The 20,404-nt window shown below is 52.4% G+C and overlaps 1 protein-coding gene across 1 annotated transcript in view; it reads left to right on the top strand.

Annotated features, from left to right (window-relative positions):
- The window catches only part of ADCY8 (adenylate cyclase 8), a 92,355-nt gene that overhangs the window by 42,332 nt on the left and 29,619 nt on the right, over positions 1-20,404 (top strand). Inside the window, exons 6-9 of the mRNA XM_078600630.1 lie at positions 1,846-1,973; positions 8,613-8,771; positions 9,633-10,239; positions 12,465-12,668. Of these exons, the coding sequence (XP_078456756.1) occupies positions 1,846-1,973; positions 8,613-8,771; positions 9,633-10,239; positions 12,465-12,668 (1,098 nt within the window). The remainder of the gene's footprint in view (positions 1-1,845; positions 1,974-8,612; positions 8,772-9,632; positions 10,240-12,464; positions 12,669-20,404) is intronic.

Here is a 20,404-nt window from a genome sequence, read left to right as displayed (position 1 = left end):
GCACAATGCCCTAATGAACGGCGCTGGAAGAAAATAGCGTGGCCGGTATCGATTGTATATTCAGGCTCATCGAACGCAGCTGCTGCTGCTGTTGCTGCTGCTGTTGCTGCTGCTGCTGTTGCTGCTGCTGCTGTTGCTGCTGCTGCTGCTGTTGCTGCTGCTGTTGCTGCTGCAGCAGCAGGCCGTGGAACCGTGACATCTTTGGGCCTCACCGCCGCCGGAGAAGTCCGCGTCGCTCGCGCGTCATTTAAATCGCCGCTCGTCCAGTCGCGAATATTTGTTATATTTATTAAATCGGCCAAAGAGGTCACCTTTTTCAATATTGTCACTTTTCGTTTTTGACCCCAGCACCGAGCACGGCGACAGTCAAACTGCTCGATATATGAAAAATAAATCTTTTTTTTAAGAACAAGAGCGATGTTTTAAAATAGAAATCGTTAACATGCATCTTCGAGTTGAGTTGATTCGAATATCTAAGTCGGGACCGCGCTGAAATGTCCCCCACAATTTATCATCATCGTGAGCAGCAGCAGTAGCAGCCGATGAATGTGTGTACGTTGGACTTCTTTAGCACCGTACGTAGCCAAACCTCGCCGATCGGAGGTACGAGGTAAGGACAGCATCCTGAGCACAAAAAAGCCGTTGTGAAGAAATGAGTTTTCAACCGAGTGGTAAATCGAGATGATGTGAATCGAGATGTGAAAGGTGCGTAGCTCCACCGTTGAAGGGAGACCTCCCCAGGCCGTCGCCTTGCTTCATGCTCCGGCGCCGCTACGATCCATCCCACTCCCACCTTCCCCTGCACACCAACTCGTCTCATCGCTCCATCTCCGCGGCGGACGCGCGGGGGCTCGCGCGCGCGTTCTCTCCTTTTGCCCGCAATTTTTTTTGTATCAAATCAAAGCGCGTCGGGGTAACGCGTCTCTTCGCTCGGCCAGTTCCAGATTTTCCTCGAGACGCTCGCGCCTGGGAGACACGCGAACGGGAGGGGTGACATCGCTTGGAATGACAGCTCCAACCCCAATAACCCCCCCCCACCTTCCCCCCCTCCTGCCCCCCCCCCCACTTCCCCCCACCACCTTCTCCCCCCACCTCCCCCCCCACCTCCCCCCCCCACCTTCCCCCCCCCCACCTTCCCCCCCACCTTCCCCCCCCCACCTTCCCAACCTCCCCCCCATCTTCCCCCGCCACCTCCCCCCCACTTCCCCCCCCACTTCCCCCCCCCACCTCCCCCCCCACCTTACCCCCCTCACCTTCCCCCCCGACCTTCCCCCCCCACCTCCCCCCCATCTTCCCCCCCCACCTCCCCCCCCACCTCCCCCCCCACCTTCCCCCCCACCTCCCCCCCACCTTCCCCCGTCCCACCTCCCCCCCTCATCTTACCCCCCCCACCTTCCCCCCCTCCCTACCCCACCCCCATTAGCTGCAATTTAAATGCGAGACCGAGCCTGGCGAATCGCAACGAGTCAGATAATTGCGCTCATTTCCCGACCCCGATATCTCCACGGGCGCAGCAGCCGGGGGGCGGCGGCGACCTGGGTGGTGGCTTCTTCTTTTCCTACCCACGTGACTTCACCGAAAGAACCAAAGAATATGAATTGCTGCAGTCACGAAAGTTTAAAGTCAAAAATTTGCCGGGTGTTGCTGCCGTTGCTGGGGTCAGGACAGGGGGCCAGACGGGGGTCAAGGGGTGGGGGCTGGAAGGGGGGGGGGGATTGAAGTGGTCCAGTAGGATAGTCGATGCCCTTTGCCCCCTTCGCTGAGAGGCTTGACCCTGAGTCTGGTGCGGCCCCGTAGCGAGCCGGCTCAGACGATTCGGGTGCGTGTGCTCCACTCCCGCCACAGGAGCACCACTGCCTGCGCATCAAGATCCTGGGCGACTGCTACTACTGCGTGTCTGGACTGCCCGAGCCGCGCACCGACCACGCGCACTGCTCCGTCGAGATGGGGCTCGGCATGATCCGCGCCATCCGGTGAGCGCAATGACCCCCCCCCCTCCCCAATCACCCCACCACCAATGCCCCGCCATTCGCCACTAAGTGACGGTGATGTTACCGCGGGGCCTGTGCCAGGCCAGGTGCACTTTGAGGCCACGTGAAGTGTCGAAGGCTTCGCTGACAGGTCACGGGACAGACCCAGCAGGTGCCATGGGTTCGACTGACTGAGATGACTGGCAGATGCACCACCAGCTGTGCCCCGTACTGTGCCAACTTGCTGCATTTTAGCGCTCCGGCCTCGCGGCTGTGAGCGTCGCTCCTCTGCCCTCCGTTGTTGTTGGAGGGCGACTGCCTCCAACTGTCAAGTAGCGGCGTCCTTCACGAGCCACCCACCACCACCTCGCCTCCTCCCGTCGGCTATCCACCGCTTGACGAAGGCCCTCCCCACGTCGCCGGCTCCGTTACCGTTGTGCACGCCACGATCTGTCCTTTGGCTGCCCCTCTGCCGTTGGTCTTGGCCACTCGCCAGCATCCCTTGCAGCCACGGCGTGTCCTGCCAAAGTCCTGCTTACTTTTTTTGATCAAGGGTCAATACGATGTCTGAACTTGACTGTGTTCTATAATCCACGCCGTTCCTGTTCCTACCTCTCAGTGGAATTCCAAGCACGCACCTTCACCATGCCCCTTTGTCTCCATACACGGGGGCCCAAACAATCGGGACACATATGGTTATTGTTTTTATTTTAACACTAGCATTAACATTTTTATTGTTTATTCGTTGCGTTAATATTGCATCCATTATTATTATCGACTATTGTTTCCTTCTTTTTTATTTTCTTCTTCTTTATTCTTCTTTTTCCTTTTCATTTTCAGATGACATTTAAAAATGGAAATCAAATTTGACTGAGATGAGACGAAACATAATTGATAAATGTTCAAAGATCGCACACTTGCAAGCTTAAAGGGGCTGCATTAATTTCTAAAGACAATTCAAGCACGCATTAATGTTGATGGAAATCAGCTTGAACATTTGTTAAAATAATTCAACTCATCCTATGTAACTTGTTAGAATACTGTACATATAATAACCCTCTCTTTTGGGCCACCCTGTATATAATGCATGTACCCACCTGGTGCTATCACGTTGACATGCTGCAATACTAATACTAATTTTCAGCAATAATAATTTACAATCCCTTTTTTCAATCCACTACTGGATGAACACCTCCCCACACAGTGTCGGCCACAGGGCCTTGTTTGACCATACTTAGCCACGCTAATTCGTGCGAATTAATCAACCTTGGATCGGTGCAGATATCACTTTTCACCACCGATGTCAGCTGTGCCTGGGAATCAAACTCAAGTTGCTGGATCCGTCGAGCAATGCGCTAACCACTCTGCAACTACTCTCCACTAATGCAGCAAAGGGCTCTCACCCGGTTTAAAATAACATATTATCTCTCTCTCTCACGTCACACCAGAACAAGGGTGCTTATGTCGAGGGTAATTTTAATGGAAAATAAGCAATAGCAGTGATCGTTAATTAATTTCAGCGATTCCATCCTCAAGACGTTTCCGACAGCCTCCTTTCGAATTCATTTGGCGCGCTGCGCATAGCCGCCACTGCGACACCGCATTCATTTTCGTGAATTACAAATAGCGGCCATACAATTACACGGAAGAGCGTGAAATTGACGAGGCGTCTAAATGCGATTGAGTCTGGCCACTCCGTACGGGGGGACTCGGGCATTCAGTTGATCGACGCAGAGGCGGCCGGCAGACATGTCACAGTCAAGGGATTCTTCACATGGAATACACTCGACAGTTTTATTTCTCTGCTGCGGCGAGCATTGCAGCAATCATTCTTGCGCCACCGCCCCAGTTAATCAACATCAATCTCAGAATGCCTCCGGATTGACGCTCGATTAAAGTAAAAAAATATATATATGCTTATTTATGTTTACGCCCTCCCAGCCATCGCCAGCTTTGTCCTGAGTGCGGACAAAATTATCCGAGCGGCAAGCGGCAAAGAAGCACGTCTTCTGCCGACTCTTATTTTGCTCCCTCTGCCGCTGTTCAGTCGGCGGCGATGTGTGTGGGGGGGGGGGGGCATTTAAAAAAATGATGATAATAGTAACAACCCACCCGCCCGCCTGCCTGTGATACGCCCCGTAGTCGTTTTTTTTTCTTCCGTTTTGTCTGCGGCCCCGTGTCCCCACCGGAGGTCCTCCATCTCAGCCCGTGCCGACGCCGCGGCTCATTAGCCCCGCTCGCTCCGTCTCAACCCCCCCCCCCCCCCGGCTCCCCGCCGTGGGTGAGTGGGTGAGCGAGCGCTGCGGGTGACTCTCTCATTCATTACCTTTTTTTTTTTAAACACTCCTCTTTTTGAAGAACGTTTTCGGCCACGGTCGTCATTGCGCTCTTTGTAGCGTTTCAATTTTGTTCAGTGGCCCCGCGGGACTGTCGGTATTTTGTTTTGCTTATAATATATGTTTACGTGTTTTTGTTTACAGCTACTTGCTTCATTGCAAACCCCCACCCCGGCCCCAGCAATCCCCTCCCCCCCCAGCAACCCCTCCCCAAAACGAGCCTCCCTCCGTCGCGTCAATTTTGCGTCATTAAATTTACGGACGCTTCTTCGCGGACGATTTGGAGCGTGGTATTGATCAGATTCATATTAATTCGCCCCCAGACGAGGAACGTGCACAATTATTGAGATGACAAGATGACACGGCGATAAACGCGGACACCACGCGAAACTTGCTCTTGCCTTTAAGAGACGTTAAATACCTCGCCTGGTATGCGGAGGTCATGGGTTCGCTCCCGAGCTCCTGCATATTTGGAGTTTGCCAGTCTCTGTCTCCGTGGTCGCGAGGGTTTTTCTCCGGGTCCTCCGGTTTCTCCCTCCACATGCAGAATCAACATTAGTTTAGGGTATTTAATTGCAAATAAATGTCCACGTGATAAGCCGCTTCGTTTGAGCTTTCATTTGTGATAGCCAAACCGCTTCTGATAAATAGCTACATAAGCTCAGTGGGGCCTTACCTGGTAAAAAAAAAAAATGTTTCATTTTTTTTTTATCCGTGGCCTCATGTGGGGTTTTACGAGCATCGGGCTCCGTGGCCGCATCGTCTCGTCCACGTGAATCTCGTTCGTGAAATCCACTTCCGTGCAACGCGGTCCCCATTCCGTGCTGCGGGCCCATTAGACCATACTTCACTGCTCTGGTCAGCGCGGATGTTGCGTGGTCCCGCAACATCCTATAGCAACCTGTTATGCACGGCTGTCGCAGGTTCAACCCCACTCAGCTTGTGACTAGTACCGGCGCGTTGCAGGTGATATGGTCATCGACTTACGCGGTCGGTAATTTTCGTTGAAGGTGAATTTTTAATTGCTAGCAATAATAAGTTTAGCTTTAGTCGGAGCCAACCTAAGGGAGGGTCAGCACTAGGTCAGACGTCAATGACGTCTGACGTTATTCGTGGCCGTGACTCAAAACTCAGGACGCTGGGTTTGTAGCGCAGCAGTGCTCTAACCACTGCGCCACCACTCCCACACAAATAGACACAATGGCACGCAAGCACAAAAGTGCCCTCTGTGCGTCGTTGGACGCGATGTTGGGGCAAAGTGCTGCCAGCGAGCCAGGAATCAAACTCGGGTGGCTGGGTTGGTTAGCGCGTCGATGCATCATTCAATGCGCGCCAACGCTTCCCCGCACGCACGCAGGCACACACGCGTACGCAAATACAGTGCACGCGTAGACACACGTGGACACGTACGAGCTTATTAGCCGAGGTGTCTTGGAGTTTTGAAGGCGTTGGGGAGAGGGAGGCAAAACACTCGGCGCTGTTGATAAGGATGGCGTGAGATGATGCATTTTTGCGGGTGCTTAAGTGCAAATTAATCAAGACAGCGGAGCTGCCGGGCCTGCCGAAAATGAAACATTCATTAGCGTCTCGCGCAAGCGACGAGGACATTTCGACATGTTATTAAAAAAAAAGCTGGCTTGAAAAACAATGAGATAGAGTCACCGCTTAGATTTATTTCCTTTTTTTCAAAAAATCATATTCAGTTCGCGATAAAAGCCAGCGATGGGAGCACCGCCGTGCGACAAGAACACTTGGGGTCCTGTCTCCAGCCCCAACAATCGGGGCCATGTCACCAGCCTCAATGATCAGGGCCCTTTCTCCAGTTCCAACGATTGGGGTCCCGTCAAACGCCAACCATCGGGGCCTTGCCGCCAGCCCCAACCATCGGGGCCCTGTCTCCAGCCCCAGCGATCGGGGCCCTGTCAGCCCCGGTCTTCCCGTGCAGCTTGCAGAGTCACTCTCACTCTCTCTCTCTTTGTGGGTTTTTTTTTTTCAAACTGCTTGGTATTCCAGAGGCGTTGAAGTGAGCCCAGGCAAAAGTTGTTCTGCCTGAATTACTGCACTAACTGGCGTTGGATCTGACCTTATTAGGTTATTTATACGAACCCGAACAAGCGTGCGGCGAGTGAGAAGAGAATATTTTTCATTATTATTCAATTTTTTTTTATCCTCCGCCAAATAATTCTCCATTCACGCCGCCACCGATGCCACGTTGCCGTAAACGAGGAAGTGAATTTACGTTTGGAACTCCCGCGGCAAGCAATGCACCACCCCGCGTCTGAGTAAGGCCGTGGAAGATGATGTCACGGCAGCGACACAAACAATTCACTGCATTGGCTGAAAACGTCCGAATTTATAGAGGACTGCAGAACTTGGGCAATTGTTGGTAATGCCGGCTTACCGCCTTGGCTGCTGCTGCTGCTGCCTTGTCTGTATGCGCGTGCGTTTAATTGTTTTCGCACTCTACGTAGCCATCCCCGTGCTAATGGAGAGCGAGCGAACACCGTTGCGTGCGCGTTTGCACGTGGGCATCATCGTCGTCGGTGGCTTCGCACCCGGCAAGGCTTTCCTGGGGGTGACCAAACGCCGCCGGAATAGTGATTCACGATACCACTCGACGACCAGCCAGTTGACGCGGATCGCACGGCTGCCATCCCAACGGTTGACAGTGCCTCCGCAGGCGAGTCGGGGCAAATGGGCCTCCTTTCCGTCTTCCGTGAGAAGGGACGCCACAGGCCAAGGTCACACGACCCCGGAGGAGGAGGAGGGGGTCAGTCAGTGTGCCCGCGTCGATCCCCAAAGTAACCCGCGGTCAAATCGTGGAAGTGACCGCACGCCAGACTGTGCGGTTAGCCAGACGCTGCTCTGCGTCTTGACTTCTCCCCGCCCTGCTACACTGCCTGGCATTCTCGTTTTTCCAGTTGCATTGTCGGTGAGAATACATAGAGGACTGGACGATGATGATGCTGACTATTATTTTATAACCGCTGCTGATGGTAATGATTTTGCTGATGATCATGTGGACAGTGATAATTGTCATGCCGTGTACTGATAACAAAGATGATCACTCTGCTGCTGTCGATGATGCTGATGATGATTATGAATTTGATTCTGATGTTGATGCTGCTGCTGCTGATGATGATGATGATCGGAACAGGAGTGAGCTAACTCGTGGCCGACTCTCCCAACGAAATTCTGAAAAATAAAAAATAAACCAGCAGATGCCACCGAGTCGTCGTGAATTGAATATATCCTCATTTCGCAAAGCACAAAACGATTTCTCGCCACGGCCATCTCGCCTGTAGCTCACCCGCGCAAGCCACCGCGAAACATTTACAACCGGTGCAAATTGATGCCTTTTGCGTGCGCGCCTTCCTCATTTGCCGCGTGTGAATTAAATTATTGCTCGATCATAAATTGAAAAGCGAGGAGGCTAAGCCGCGGATCCGGAGGCGGCGGTCGAAGTTGACCAGGACGCTGTCCCACTGCCGATGTCTCAGCTGGTGGCAAGGGGGCGGCGTCGGACACTTGAGGGTCGAACAACCAAAAAATATATAGCGCCGTGAACCTGGAAGCTGATATTCTTAGTTTTTTTCGGTAAAGTCACGTAGGTAAATTTTTACCTACGTGACTTTACCGAAAAAACCTAAGAACATGAATCCTTGCAGTCACAAAAGCTTCAAATCTAGAACTGGAAGCTGATGTTGATTACCCACCACAGCCGGCATAGGCGGTGAGTAATATCTGAAGCAGTCCTGGCCGCTCCCGCCTCCATTTCAGTAATTTCCGCGACATAAATTGACATAGTCCGACCCAGTAAGCATACCAGCGTTGGGCTGACGTGGGCATGTGGTTGGAACGCTCAGCCCAACGTCGGCCCAATGTCGGTTCAACGTCAGTCCAACGTCGGTTGGTCGTCGGCTCAACGTCGACCCAACGTCACCCCAACATCGGCCCAACGTCAGCCCAACATCGGCCCAACGTCGGTCCAAACGCTCCACGTATAATGGGGTAGCCACCCATCACCCATCACCCGATGCGCCGCTTCTCGGTGGCAGCCCCAACAGTCTGGAACGCAATCCCTCTGCACATTCGCAGCATCACCTCAATCGCCTCCTTCAAGAGACACTTAAAAACTCACCTCTACAACCACGTGCTTTCGAGCGACTCTGAGCTTGGCTCCGCGCCTCTGAGTTGCGGCCACCACGTCTGCAAGTTTGCGCGCGTCATACAAATTGAACTATGATTATTATTATTATTTATGAATGTCTCCTCATCACCCCGGCGCCTCCTGGCCTCGCCACAGGTTCGTGCGGAAAACCACAAAGCACGACGTGGACATGCGGATCGGGATCCACACGGGCTCGGTGCTGTGCGGGGTGCTGGGCCTCCGCAAGTGGCAGTTCGACGTCTGGTCGTGGGACGTCGACATCGCCAACAAGATGGAAGCCGGCGGCATCCCAGGGTACGTCGGTCCGTGCGTCGTCCATCGAGCTCGGTGGCTCGCTCGCTCGCTCGCTTACCGAGAGCTCCGTTCCGCTCCGTTCCGTCGGTGTCCCGACCGCTCCACGTCTTGCCACCCTCCTCGGTTAAAATGTACCTGCTGCTGCTGCTGCTGCTGTGTTGGCAGTGGTGCACAAGCTCAAATAACAAGTTAAAAAAATCAAAACTCGTTTGTCGAAAACACCGTGGCTTTACATATGTATTAATTTATATGTAATAGGTGACGTTTCAGGCAATGGCCCTACTTCATCGCATGTATGTAGAGAGATCAGATAACAGTTGGAGATTTGACTTTAAAGCATGGGGCATATTAAGAAGTCGATTGTAAGATAGTTTCCTGATGAACAGATTTTTGTTATTGGCATATGAATAGTTACCTATTACTCGCTATTGGGTGGCAGACAATATACGTGCGAAATCAAATGTAAAGTAGATAACACACGTTTCACGTGTCTCATAATTGTGCGTGCGTGTGTGTGCGAGCATGTGAGTTACTCGTACACATATAGCCCTGAACATCTGGCAGGGCAAGTGCTAATAGCGAACACCTTTTGAAGGCCAGCGCGGCTTATCCAATTAGGCAGTTGACATATCGTACTGATAGTAAATATTTGTTTGGGTTAGAACCCCCGAAAATAAAACCTTTATGATGGATAACAAAGCCGACTAAGTGTTAACCAGATCGTACTGAATCCACGAAACCGGTGCCCAAGCAAGTCAAACTATGCTCATCGAAACCATCCCACCGAGTGACCCCGTGACCTCCCGTGCCCCCACCCCACTCCCTCCTCCCCCACCGCTGCCCCAACCGTCGCCGACACAGCCGCGTGCACATCTCGCGCGCGACCCTCGACTGCCTGAAGGGCGACTACGCCGTGGAGGACGGCAACGGGCAAGAGCGCAACGAGTTCCTGCGCCGCCACGCCATCGAGACCTTCCTCATCGTGCAGAGGGGCATCGGCGGCGGCGGCGGCGTCGGCGGCGGCGCCGGCTCGGGTCCCGACGAGGAGGAGCAGCTGCTCCAGCCGCCCGAGGAGGGCCTCTTTTGCGCCACCTCCTCCGCCTCGGCCGTGGCCGCCGCGCCGCCGGTCGTCGCGGCCGCCGTGCCGCTCACTTCGTCGGCCGCGTCGTCATCGTCCGTGGCCGCCGCCGCGGCGGCAGCTTCCGGCAGCGCCAACGGGCACTGCGCGAATGGGGGCGCGGACGGCGTCGGTGGTGGTCCCGGTGGTGGCGGCGTTGGCGGTGTTGGTGGTGGTGGTGCCGGTGTTGGTGCCTGTGTTGGTAGCGGCGGTGGTGTTGCTGGTTGTGGTGGCAGTGCCGGTGCTGCCAGTGCCGGCGGTGGTGGTGAGAAGCGGCATCGATCGCTCACGCCCTCCGAGAGCTCGTGGAGCCCCGAGCTGCCCTTCGACAACATCGTGGTGAAGCAGAGCGTGAGTGGCGCCAGGCCTCGCGACCCCCCCTACCACCCTCCCCCTCCACACATCCGTTCTCTCGAATTGGCCCCACCGATACGATTCATGACAAAACACCAGTGCAGGAATCATACCAATAAGCCAACAACTCCCTTTGTCAATTCACTGGCGCCTCTCCCTCGTCCGTGCAGGTCATCAGAGCTTGTTTGACCGCACCTCACCACGGATTGGCGAACGTGGGAAGGCAGGACAGGCAGTAGCAGACATACAACACGAGAAATTACGAACGAGGCTGCACACATTAAGCAAAGTAGGAACCGGTTCTTAAGTCACCGTTTGGACGAGTGATTTGTCACTCGTTCATTGGGGGCCTCGCTGAGTTTTCCGCCGAGAACAACGACGGCGACTTCGATCATGAGAGATAATTGCGCTCCTTTGCCATTCGTGCCTTCCTCGTAGCGCAAGGCGAGGAATAAGAAGGCACGATGTATCTCGGACCAGAGCCCGCTGCAGTTTCACAGTGGGAGGGATGGGGGGGGGGAGGCGTTGCTCGGTGTCTTACAATTGACGAGTCTGCTACGTTGCGTCCGTCTGTGTCAATAGCCCCAGCGAATCCTGTCTCATTCATCACAAAGTACTCTAAACTAAACTATAAACTAGTTTTAGTTCACCACGTGAGGTCAACACAGCTGCTATATAGCTCTTTTTTCAGAAGCGGCCTAGCTACCAAGTGGCTTATCATCACGTGGAGATGTATAGCAACCAAATAGCTCTGAACGCGTGACGTTGAGTCTAAATGTGGAGGGGACAAACCGGAGGACCCGGAGAAAAATCCACGCAACGACGGGGGTAGAGAGAGAGAGAGAGACACGCAAACTCCACATACACAGGCGTCGGGGTCGGAATGAAACCCACGACGTCCTGCATACCAGGCGAGGGAGTTGACATCTCCACACCAAGGTGCCCTTTGATGACCTTAACCAGCACCATGTTTCGTGGTCGCCATCAGTGAGTCCTTCAGTCGATCAGTCTGAGGATATTATGGCTCAAGGCACTGGTTGGTCTCCCTCGCTCTCCCACTTCCCACCTCTCAGCCCCCCCCCCCCCCCATCCACCGACCCTGCCACTCTCATTTATTTCATTTCACAGGGTTCAACGATTGCGCCCTTGCTGAGATAATGGCTTCGTGCTACGAAGCCGCCACGGTGGAATTAATGAAGCGGGGATACCTGCGCAGGCAGGGCCAGAACTTTCCAGTGTGCCTTTTTCGGTAGCCAGGGGGGACGGGGGGGGGCATGGGAGTTGGGGTGGCAGGGTGGCAACACTCTCGACGAGAATGTCGTGGGTTCGATTCCCGACTCGGGTGACGTTCTACGTGGAGTATTTGTTGTTTAACTTCTCCGTAGGCCTCGGCAAGGTAAGGTAATTATACCCTTTTTACCGGGTAAAATGGTAAAGGGTAAAGGTGTCGACATGCCAAGGGGTAAGGGTAAAGGGTAAGGTAAAAGGTAGGCTCGTTGTTTTGACACTTTTACCTTACCTTGCCGAGGCCTACTTCTCCGCCCTGTTTTACGTGGCAGGTTTCTCTCCGGTTTCCTCCCACAGCTAAAAATCTAAGATTCCCCCGGATAGCCTGAACGGACTGTAGGAGCAAATGCTGTTAGCGAGTAGCACCGATGAAGGCCGACACGGCACACGAGGGGGTGGGTGAGCTTGCCACGCCCAGCCGCCTTTGTCTCCTCAGTGGCGATGTTATCACATTGCACCAGGTACTAATTTGAGGCTGAGTCGACCTAGGGGAGGCTCAGGACCAGTTAAAATAATTGTCACTGATCTTGGCGTTGGCACGATTCGAATTCGGGCCGCGAAACATCGGACATTGTGCACGTACAAACAAAGGCAAATCACCAACAAATCAGTAAAAAAATTACTTCGGAACAGTGTTGATCTAACGGCCCCAACGTTGGCCCAGCGTTGGCCCAACGTTGATCCAATGGCTCCAACGCTGGGTCAACGAACGTCGGGTCATCATTGGCCCAACGTTGATCCAATGGCTCCAACGTTGGCTAAATGTTGATCCAATAGCTCCGAAGTTGGGTCAACAAAAGTTGGCCCAAACATCGGCAATGTTTGTTGGCAACGTCGTTTCCACGCGTCGTCTCTTTCCGACGGCTCAAGCGCACCACGTGCCCCCCCTCCCGTCTCCTCCGTTCCCCTTCTGCCCGCGTGCGCCGATGCCGCAGACGCTGGTGGCGTTGACGCGCACCACCATGAACCTCCTGCCGAGCCACCTGGCGCCGGCGATGCCGTCGGCGGGCGCGACGGGGCTCGACGAGATCAGCCGGCGTATCGAGCACGCCATCAACGTGCGCAGCGGGGACAAGCTGCGGCAGGAGCACATCCGCCAGCTGTCGCTCAGCTTCCGCGAACCCAACGTGGAGCTCAAGGTGAGAGGCGAGACGGCGACTTACACCGAGCGCGGCGCCGCGATGCAGCCGCGTCGGGCACCGGGCGCGGTTCGTCCACGAGGGGCGATTGGGGCGCTGACCCCTCCAAGCAGTTCTAGATTTGAAGCTTTCGTGACTGCAAGGATTCATATTCTTAGGTTTTTTCGGTAAAGTCACGTAGGTAAAACATTAAAATTAATAAAAGTAATTTTTATTTTATTTTACTTTTATTAATTGTAATGTTTTACCTACGTGACTTTACCGAAAAAACCTAAAAATATATACCCTCCAAGCAGCTGGAGATGAGAAATTATTTTTCTAATTAAAAAAAAACTTTTCTATAAAAAATTTGTCGTGGTTTTTTACTTTTTTTAAAAATATAACGACTCTTTCCACGGGAATTTCCTACTGAAGACAACATTATAAGTTGTTCGTATTAGAACCCGCTGAGACACCGCAGTCTGATTTGTGCCTCGGGGACGTCTCGGGGCGGCTGTGAAGGCGTTCGAGCGAGATAGGTTCCCCTTCATGCATTGCGATCGGCTTCAAGCATTGTAGCCACGCCGTATGAGACCCATTCAGGGCCGTGAAAAGAGAGCCCATTGGCTGTGTCACGACGCGAGGTAGAGCAGCGCACGGTCTCCACGCTCTCGGCTTTTGGCAGTGTCAAAGGGGGACTTGAGGGTCATGGGGACAGCATTTGAGTGCCTTGTTGTTTTGTTTTCGTATTGTTTAGCAATGTCTACCGTTGGTAGATAAGACAGTTGTGTATCACTTTCACGGGAAGGCCAATAAACACGACGAGTTTTTTTTCTGAATTAGAACACCGTCTTTTCAGAGGTCACTCACGACGGCCCCACCTCGTGGCAATGTCACGTGGAGCGCCACTGTCGGACACGCGACTAAGTCGTGCCGTCACGGGCACTGCAACTTCCGACCGCGTCCGTCCAGTGCTCGCTGAGCTGCATTGGCTTCCGGTTAACAAATGGATGCGTTATTGGGTCACACTCGTTACACGTGTAATGCGAGCGTAAATGGAAAGGCCGGATGTGACGATCCGAGAGGGAGGAGTCAGGGTCACGTGGGAGAGAGGTTATAGGAGGGAGCCCGGAAGAGATCAGGGCCAGTCGATGGAGTGAAGAGGCGGGACCACGTTGGGTGGCCGCCGCGCAATCAGCCACGTGGCTGATGGGGCTTGGGGCACCGTCAGCCAGGTGCACGGGGCTAGCGGAGTGGCTAGCGGAGCGTGCGGAGTGCACGGGGCTAGCGGGGGGGGGGGGGCTAGCAGGGCGTGCGTGGCACGCGAGAGGAGACGCTGGTCCGAGGAGGAGGCCAGCGGGGTGCGGAGGAGAAGAACCTAAATAAAGGACGAACGGAGACTTACATCGCCTGCAGAGTCCTTTATTACACACGCAAAGTGCTTGACACAAATGGATCGCAATACCTTGCTGATCTCGTCAAGGAGCATACACCATCAGGTGAACTCCGGTCATCCTCGCAGCAGCAGCGGCTTTTAACTTGCCATCGAACAAAACGGTCACCACGTCGCGCGCTTTCAGATGCGCTTTTACGGCCTTCTGGAACGCTCTTCCTTCCGATATTAGGACGCTACTGGGAGCTATGCACTTTAAAATCTAGATTGAAAACTAGTTTCTTCAGAATTGCTTTTTGTGTTTGGTTTGTTATCCTTCCCCGCACCTCCGATTAGCATGGTTGGCTACGTGCGGTGCTTTCCCATAAATATGCTAAATTCCTCTGTTGATATGCAAATTCCTTTGTCATGGCGCCCTTCCTCCTCTAAGCCAGCTTAAATATACGCTGCCAAGCTTGGTGGTGTTCAATCAAACGCTGTCTTTCCGACAGACCTGTTCTTCACCTGAGGACGGCTGCTTGCGTTGTGGCCGAAACGTCGTGAGAATTGTATTTTATTATGTTTCATTTTATTATTTTATTATTTCCCTTCTACGTGACTTTACCGAAAGAACCAAAAAGGTGCTAAATAAGTTCTAAATACAGTACATAATAATCGCCGATTCAGCGATCAGCCCATATATGGAAGAACGTTGGCTTGGCATCGCTAATATATGCTCTTGTGAAACCCGAATCGAGATGTCTGTTGTATCGCTTCTGCTGACAGTCGATCCGACAGCCACGTTAAAAGTATAAGAATAGCTTTCACCCTTTAATAAAAAAAAAAAGGATACTGGCAAGAAAGATTTCATATTTTTTTTCGAAACAGGAGGCAAGAGGGGAGGGGCAAAGCTGGAGCAAGCCCAATTATGATCTTAACAACAGCGAGGACCATCTTGTAATTTGATTCCAGATTGGATTTGAGGTGAGCGCTGTGGAGGGCATTTGAGGATTTGGCGAAATGCGATCGCTCTTTGAGTCACAATTCTGTCGGGAAGCGTGGAGATCACCTGGAGCGATGCCACTGTAATGAGAGCCCCCCCCCCCCACCACCACACTACCCCCCTCGTTCATACACCGCGTATGTAATCGGCAAGAACACTGCCTTGAATTAAAACGCGGGCCAACAAAACTAGCGGCTCTCGGCCTCGATGTAATATTCTGGGTCGTGTGTCGCTGCACCGGTGGCAACGAACGCGACTTCCCCTACGTATCGTTTGCTGCCGTGGAAACAAACATTTGGAAAATGTTCGAACAAATATTTGTGTCCACGAGCACACATATCTTCGGGGCAGATCAAATAAAACGTCAAGAGTGATTTCTCGCCCAATCGAGCGACGAGGAAGTGTTCAGCGCCCGTTTAACGCCCTTGAGCCAGGGATGGAAACTCCACGTTCGTGTGACGGGGGTGGGGCAGAGAGGCAACCCACAGGGCAAACCACTGTTGAGATCCCCACGAAGGGGTGCTCGTTTTATCGGCACCACAGCGATGATGGGCTCTGGGTCAACCCCCAACCTGAATGTGAACCCACGAACCATCCAATTGCGGGGGCCACTCGCCCTACCGCTGACCAGTGAGGGTCAAGGTCTGTGTTTGTGTGTCGTTGCTCTTCTTATTTTTTTGTTGTTTTTCATTTACGACAAAAAACGCGAGCCCGGTACGATACACCAATCGACATCGGAGGGGAACAGAAAACTCGGCGAGAATTCGAATTTGTCGCGATGGGGCCGTACTCAGGGGGTAGGGTGAGGGGTTTGGACCACGCGTGGGAGGGAGGGGGGATGAAGATTTACACGGGGGAGTGAGAAGGGAGGTCGAAAAGGTAACTGGCGCCACGGTGGCTAGGAGATGTTAACTACCTCGCCTGGTGTACAGGAGGTTGTGGGTTCCATGCCGACTCTGACCCCTGCCGTGATATTTGTAGTTTACATGTCTCTCTCTCTCTCCGTTGTCGCGTGAATGTTTCTCTGGGTCGTCCGGTTTTTCCCTCCACATTTAGAAAAACGCGTTTAGACCATTTGGCTGATATGAATTTCCACATGATAAGCCACTTCATTGAGTTGTCATTTGTGGCCAGGTCGCTTTAGGAAAAAGAGCTACATCGCTCATTGGGCCTTATCTGCTAAAATAAATAAACACATAGTTCTTAGTTTCCCCTAACATACTGAGTGAATATTAAGGGCCGAGGGAAGGTCGGGGGGGGGGGGGTGCTGTGTTGTTCTTCTTGTTCCTCAGCTGTGAAAAGAATGCCCCAGGTAGCCAAGAGGGCATCGGCCCTCAGGTGAGCTGACGGGGGTGGGGGGGGGGGTGTTAGAGGAGACTGCAGGACGTTCTGCCCAGTCCACGGGGTCTTGGAGTAGTGACAAAGCGTGCTTGGCATGGGCCCTGGTGCAAATAATCAAATGCCCCCCCCCACTCGCACCTCACCCCCTGTTGTCGAATTCTCACACCCTTCCACACTCCGTCCCATCTTCCCCGCACCTGGACTCCTCCAGCCCGTGGCCCCGAGTGCAGTTGCACCGCCAGGGCATCCGATAGCCACGTCGTTGCACACGTTTTTGCTTCTTGATAGCAAAGCTGGGAGAGAATAGGCGATTAAAGAAACTAGAAATGTTCACTGTAAATCGCTACGTAACTATATTTGCAAGACTTGCGACAGCAACCGGGCCATTCGCTCGTCTAATCGTATTCCAGTTTTGCCATCTCGTAAAAAACTAAAATTATGAACTATTTTTATTTTACCAGAATCGACATGGCCACAAATAATAGCTCAGCGAAGTGGCTCATCGTCACGTGGAAATGTATAGCAACCAAAAACTATTCATGTGGAGGGGGGAAACTGGAGGACCTGGATAAAAATCCACGAAACCGTGGATCGCTTGCACTTTTTAACCCCCCCCCCGCTTTAACGACTGGCGGCTCAAACTCATTGGTTCATCAGATCTGTCTGTAAGTGATGAGAAACACCCATAATCATCATCATCATTATCGTCGTCGTCACGGAATAACGACGACGATAATGAGTTTCAAACGAATCACACAAAGCCACGTGTAAAGTAAAACAATCCAAAGAACGCGGCCGTTCGTGAATAATGCAAACAAAAAGCAAAACCACATCAGAATCTCGTGAACAAATGGGATCGCGGCTGCAGCTTCGTCGTGTACGGACACGGCCGTCATGAACCTCGGTGAGCCCCCCCCCCCTCCCGGGCAAACCCTCCCACACTCCTTTTGCTTAAACGCCCGCGGATGTCTGGAGGAGTAGAGAGAGCCACGGTTGGCCTATAGCGCACGACAAAATAACAACAACAACAAGAATATCTAAAAATAACTTTGAAGAAAAATCGCCGTGTTAGCGTGCTGATCGAACTTGCGCCTAGCCGTAACCTTTGCTTGGTATTTGTGCCGCCAGGGAGTTTTGTACATTTTCCAAAATTGCCTTTCGGTTTCCCCAGAGGAACCGCCCTCCCTGCAGGTAGGTGTGTGTGTGTGGGGGGGGGGTGATGAAGACTGCATCGGCGCAGCGACCCAGCGGTGAGCAGGGGGCAAAACAAAAATAACGACGCGGAGTGAACGCGTTCACTCTCGATGCTCGTGCACAAACGAGGGGAGCGAGAGGGCACGCAGTGCTGAACGCCACCGCCGACCTGCCGCAAACGCGCCCGTGACCAACAGCGCAGCGTGGCCACCCTTGGACGAGAGTGGATGATTCGCTCTCCCGCGTGTGTTTGTGTTGGTGCGCTGGTGTAGCCGGTAGCAGAGGTCGCAAACGGTTTTTGATTCCTTACCCGTACCCGTACCCGGCCGCACCAAGGCCGAAAACGGGTACCCGTACTCGTACCCTACCCGATACCCGGCTTCCCGTACCCGGCCGGGTATCGGGTAGCGTACGGGAACGGGTACCCGATTGCGACCTCTGGGATGAAGCCATGTTGCAGGCGCGTGTGGGTTGATTCTAGGAACTTGAATTGTGAGAAGAGACAAGACGTTGGGAAATGAGTGACAAACGGTGACTCACCAGTGACTCACGGCCTACCCGTACCCGGCCGCACCAGGGTCGCAAACGGGTACCCGTACCCGGCCGGGTACGGGTAGCCGGGTATCGGGTAGGGTACGGGTATCGGGTACCCGGTTGCGACCTCTGGCCGGTAGCTCGCCGCGCTACAAACCTCGCGGTCCCGAGTTCGATTCCCGCTCACGGCCAGCAACCCAGTTGACGATTATTTGAAGCGGTCATGGGCCTCCCCTAGGTCGACTCAGCCTCAAATGAGTATCTAGTGCGGTGTGTAAACATCGCCACTAGCGAGGCGAAGGCGGTCGCGCGCGGTGCTGGCCACCCACCCCCTCGTGTGCCGTGCCGGCCTTCATAGGTGCTCGCTAACAGCACTTGCCCCAACAGTCTGTTGAGGCTATACAGGAGATCTTAGTCTTGTCATATTGGTGGTTCATAGATGCTTCATAGATGGTTGCTAACAGAACTTGCCCCAACAGTCTGTTGAGGCTGTACAGGAGATCTTAGTTTTTGATATTTTCTGACACCCGAGTACATTTTTTATCAACTTGCTTTTCGTTTTTAGGGCTGCAGTGTTCTTGACCCAACGCGTCGAGTAAATTGTGTCTCTGTTCACCACTGCCAAATACAGCGGCATCGCCAGCAGTAATTAAAATACATCAATGCCGTTTTAAGCAACAACAACAAAAAACTCACGCACAAAACTCAACAGTTAATTATCCATCTGAGCGATAAGAAGTTAATTTTGCACGTAACATATATTTTCACCTCGCTACTCGATGACGTCTGGCTGCATGAAAACGTAAACTGTTCCCTCTTCGTAATAAAGGTTTTTGGGTTAGATCGCGTAAGTATAAATGTGTCAAAATCCAAAATTTGAGTCGTATTCCCAAATAGAAAAGTCTATTCTGGCAACTCGTCCGATGATGCTGGATGTTGTGGATTCACTCTCCAACACACCGGTGGGCTGAGGTAGTAAACTAATTGGAGCGTTTTGTTAACGTGACAAATCCCTTACTGATTCGCCGTGTCGGGTGGTGGAGGGTCACGACACATTCATACTTACGCGATATAACCCAAAAACCTTTATGATGAGCAATACCGGTCGCGAAAGCCTCCTCCTCCTACGCGTGAAACTGTTCTTCCTTCAATGACGTGGCGCTCGCGACCTCGAAAAAAAACATTTCCGTTTCTCGCTCGAGTGTGGAAAACGAAAGCCAGCGGTAAAATTCCGCGTAACGAGGATGCATCCACCCCCCCAGGCCTCGTAAATTATTCACGCGGCATCGCTGCTGGCTGTCTTCCACGATGTCTGCCCTTTACTTGACATGAAATCACCCGCTGGCGGCAAAGTGGGATGACACCCGCGGTCGCATTGATGTTGACGACGACGACGATAATGATGATGCAATCGTTGTTGATGTTTTTAGTTGAAGTGTTTGGCTGCTGTAAATTTGCAGGTGATAAGCCGCTTCGTTGAGCTATTATTTGTGATATCCAGGTTTGCTTCTGAAAAAGATCTATATAGCTCAGTGGGCCTTACCTGATATAGTAAAGAAAATCGTTTAGTTTAGTCGTGCCATGCTTGAGGAGTGAGATTTCGATCTAAAGCTTTCGAGACTGCAGGGATTCATCTTCTTGGTTCTTTCGGTAAAGTCACGTAGAAGGGAAATAATAAAATAATAAAAATAAAACAATATTAAATTATTATCACGACGTTTCGGCCACAACGCAAGCAGCCGTCCTCAGGTGAAGAACAGGTCTGTCGGAAAGACAGCATCCTCAGGTGAAGAACAGGTCTTTCGGTAAAGTCACGTAGAAGGGAAATAATAAAATAATAAACATAAAACATAATAAAAGAATTCTCACGACGTTTCGGCCACAACGCAAGCAGCCGTCCTCAGGTGAAGAACAGGTCTGTCGGAAAGACGAAACGTCGTGAGAATTATTTTATTATGTTTTATTTTTATTATTTTATTAATTCCCTTCTACGTGACTTTACCGAAAGAACCAAGAAGAGTGTCTGAGAGCCAAGAGCCAAACCCGATGGATAAGATCTATTCGGTCGCTTTTTTTAATCCTTATGGGATGGCTGTCAGCGCGTTCAGCTTCATCTTTGCAGCCACTAGAGACGCTGCCTGTCACCATAACCGAGCACAGGCATCCCTCGATTTACGCAAAGGGATGCGCTCTTCAAAAATTGGAGTGGCTTTTCCCATTAATTGTATCCAAAAAATTGGTAGTGTATTTCGGACAATCATTACAACTCTACTCCTCACCTTAAAATATACACGTATATCACGTTTCACGACA

Source organism: Lampetra planeri, chromosome 14, assembly GCF_965212315.1.
Source record: "Lampetra planeri chromosome 14, kcLamPlan1.2.h2, whole genome shotgun sequence".
Lineage (NCBI taxonomy): Eukaryota > Metazoa > Chordata > Hyperoartia > Petromyzontiformes > Petromyzontidae > Lampetra > Lampetra planeri.
The sequence above is the reverse complement of the archived record's forward strand: the minus strand, read 5'-3'. Positions and strand labels throughout refer to the sequence as shown.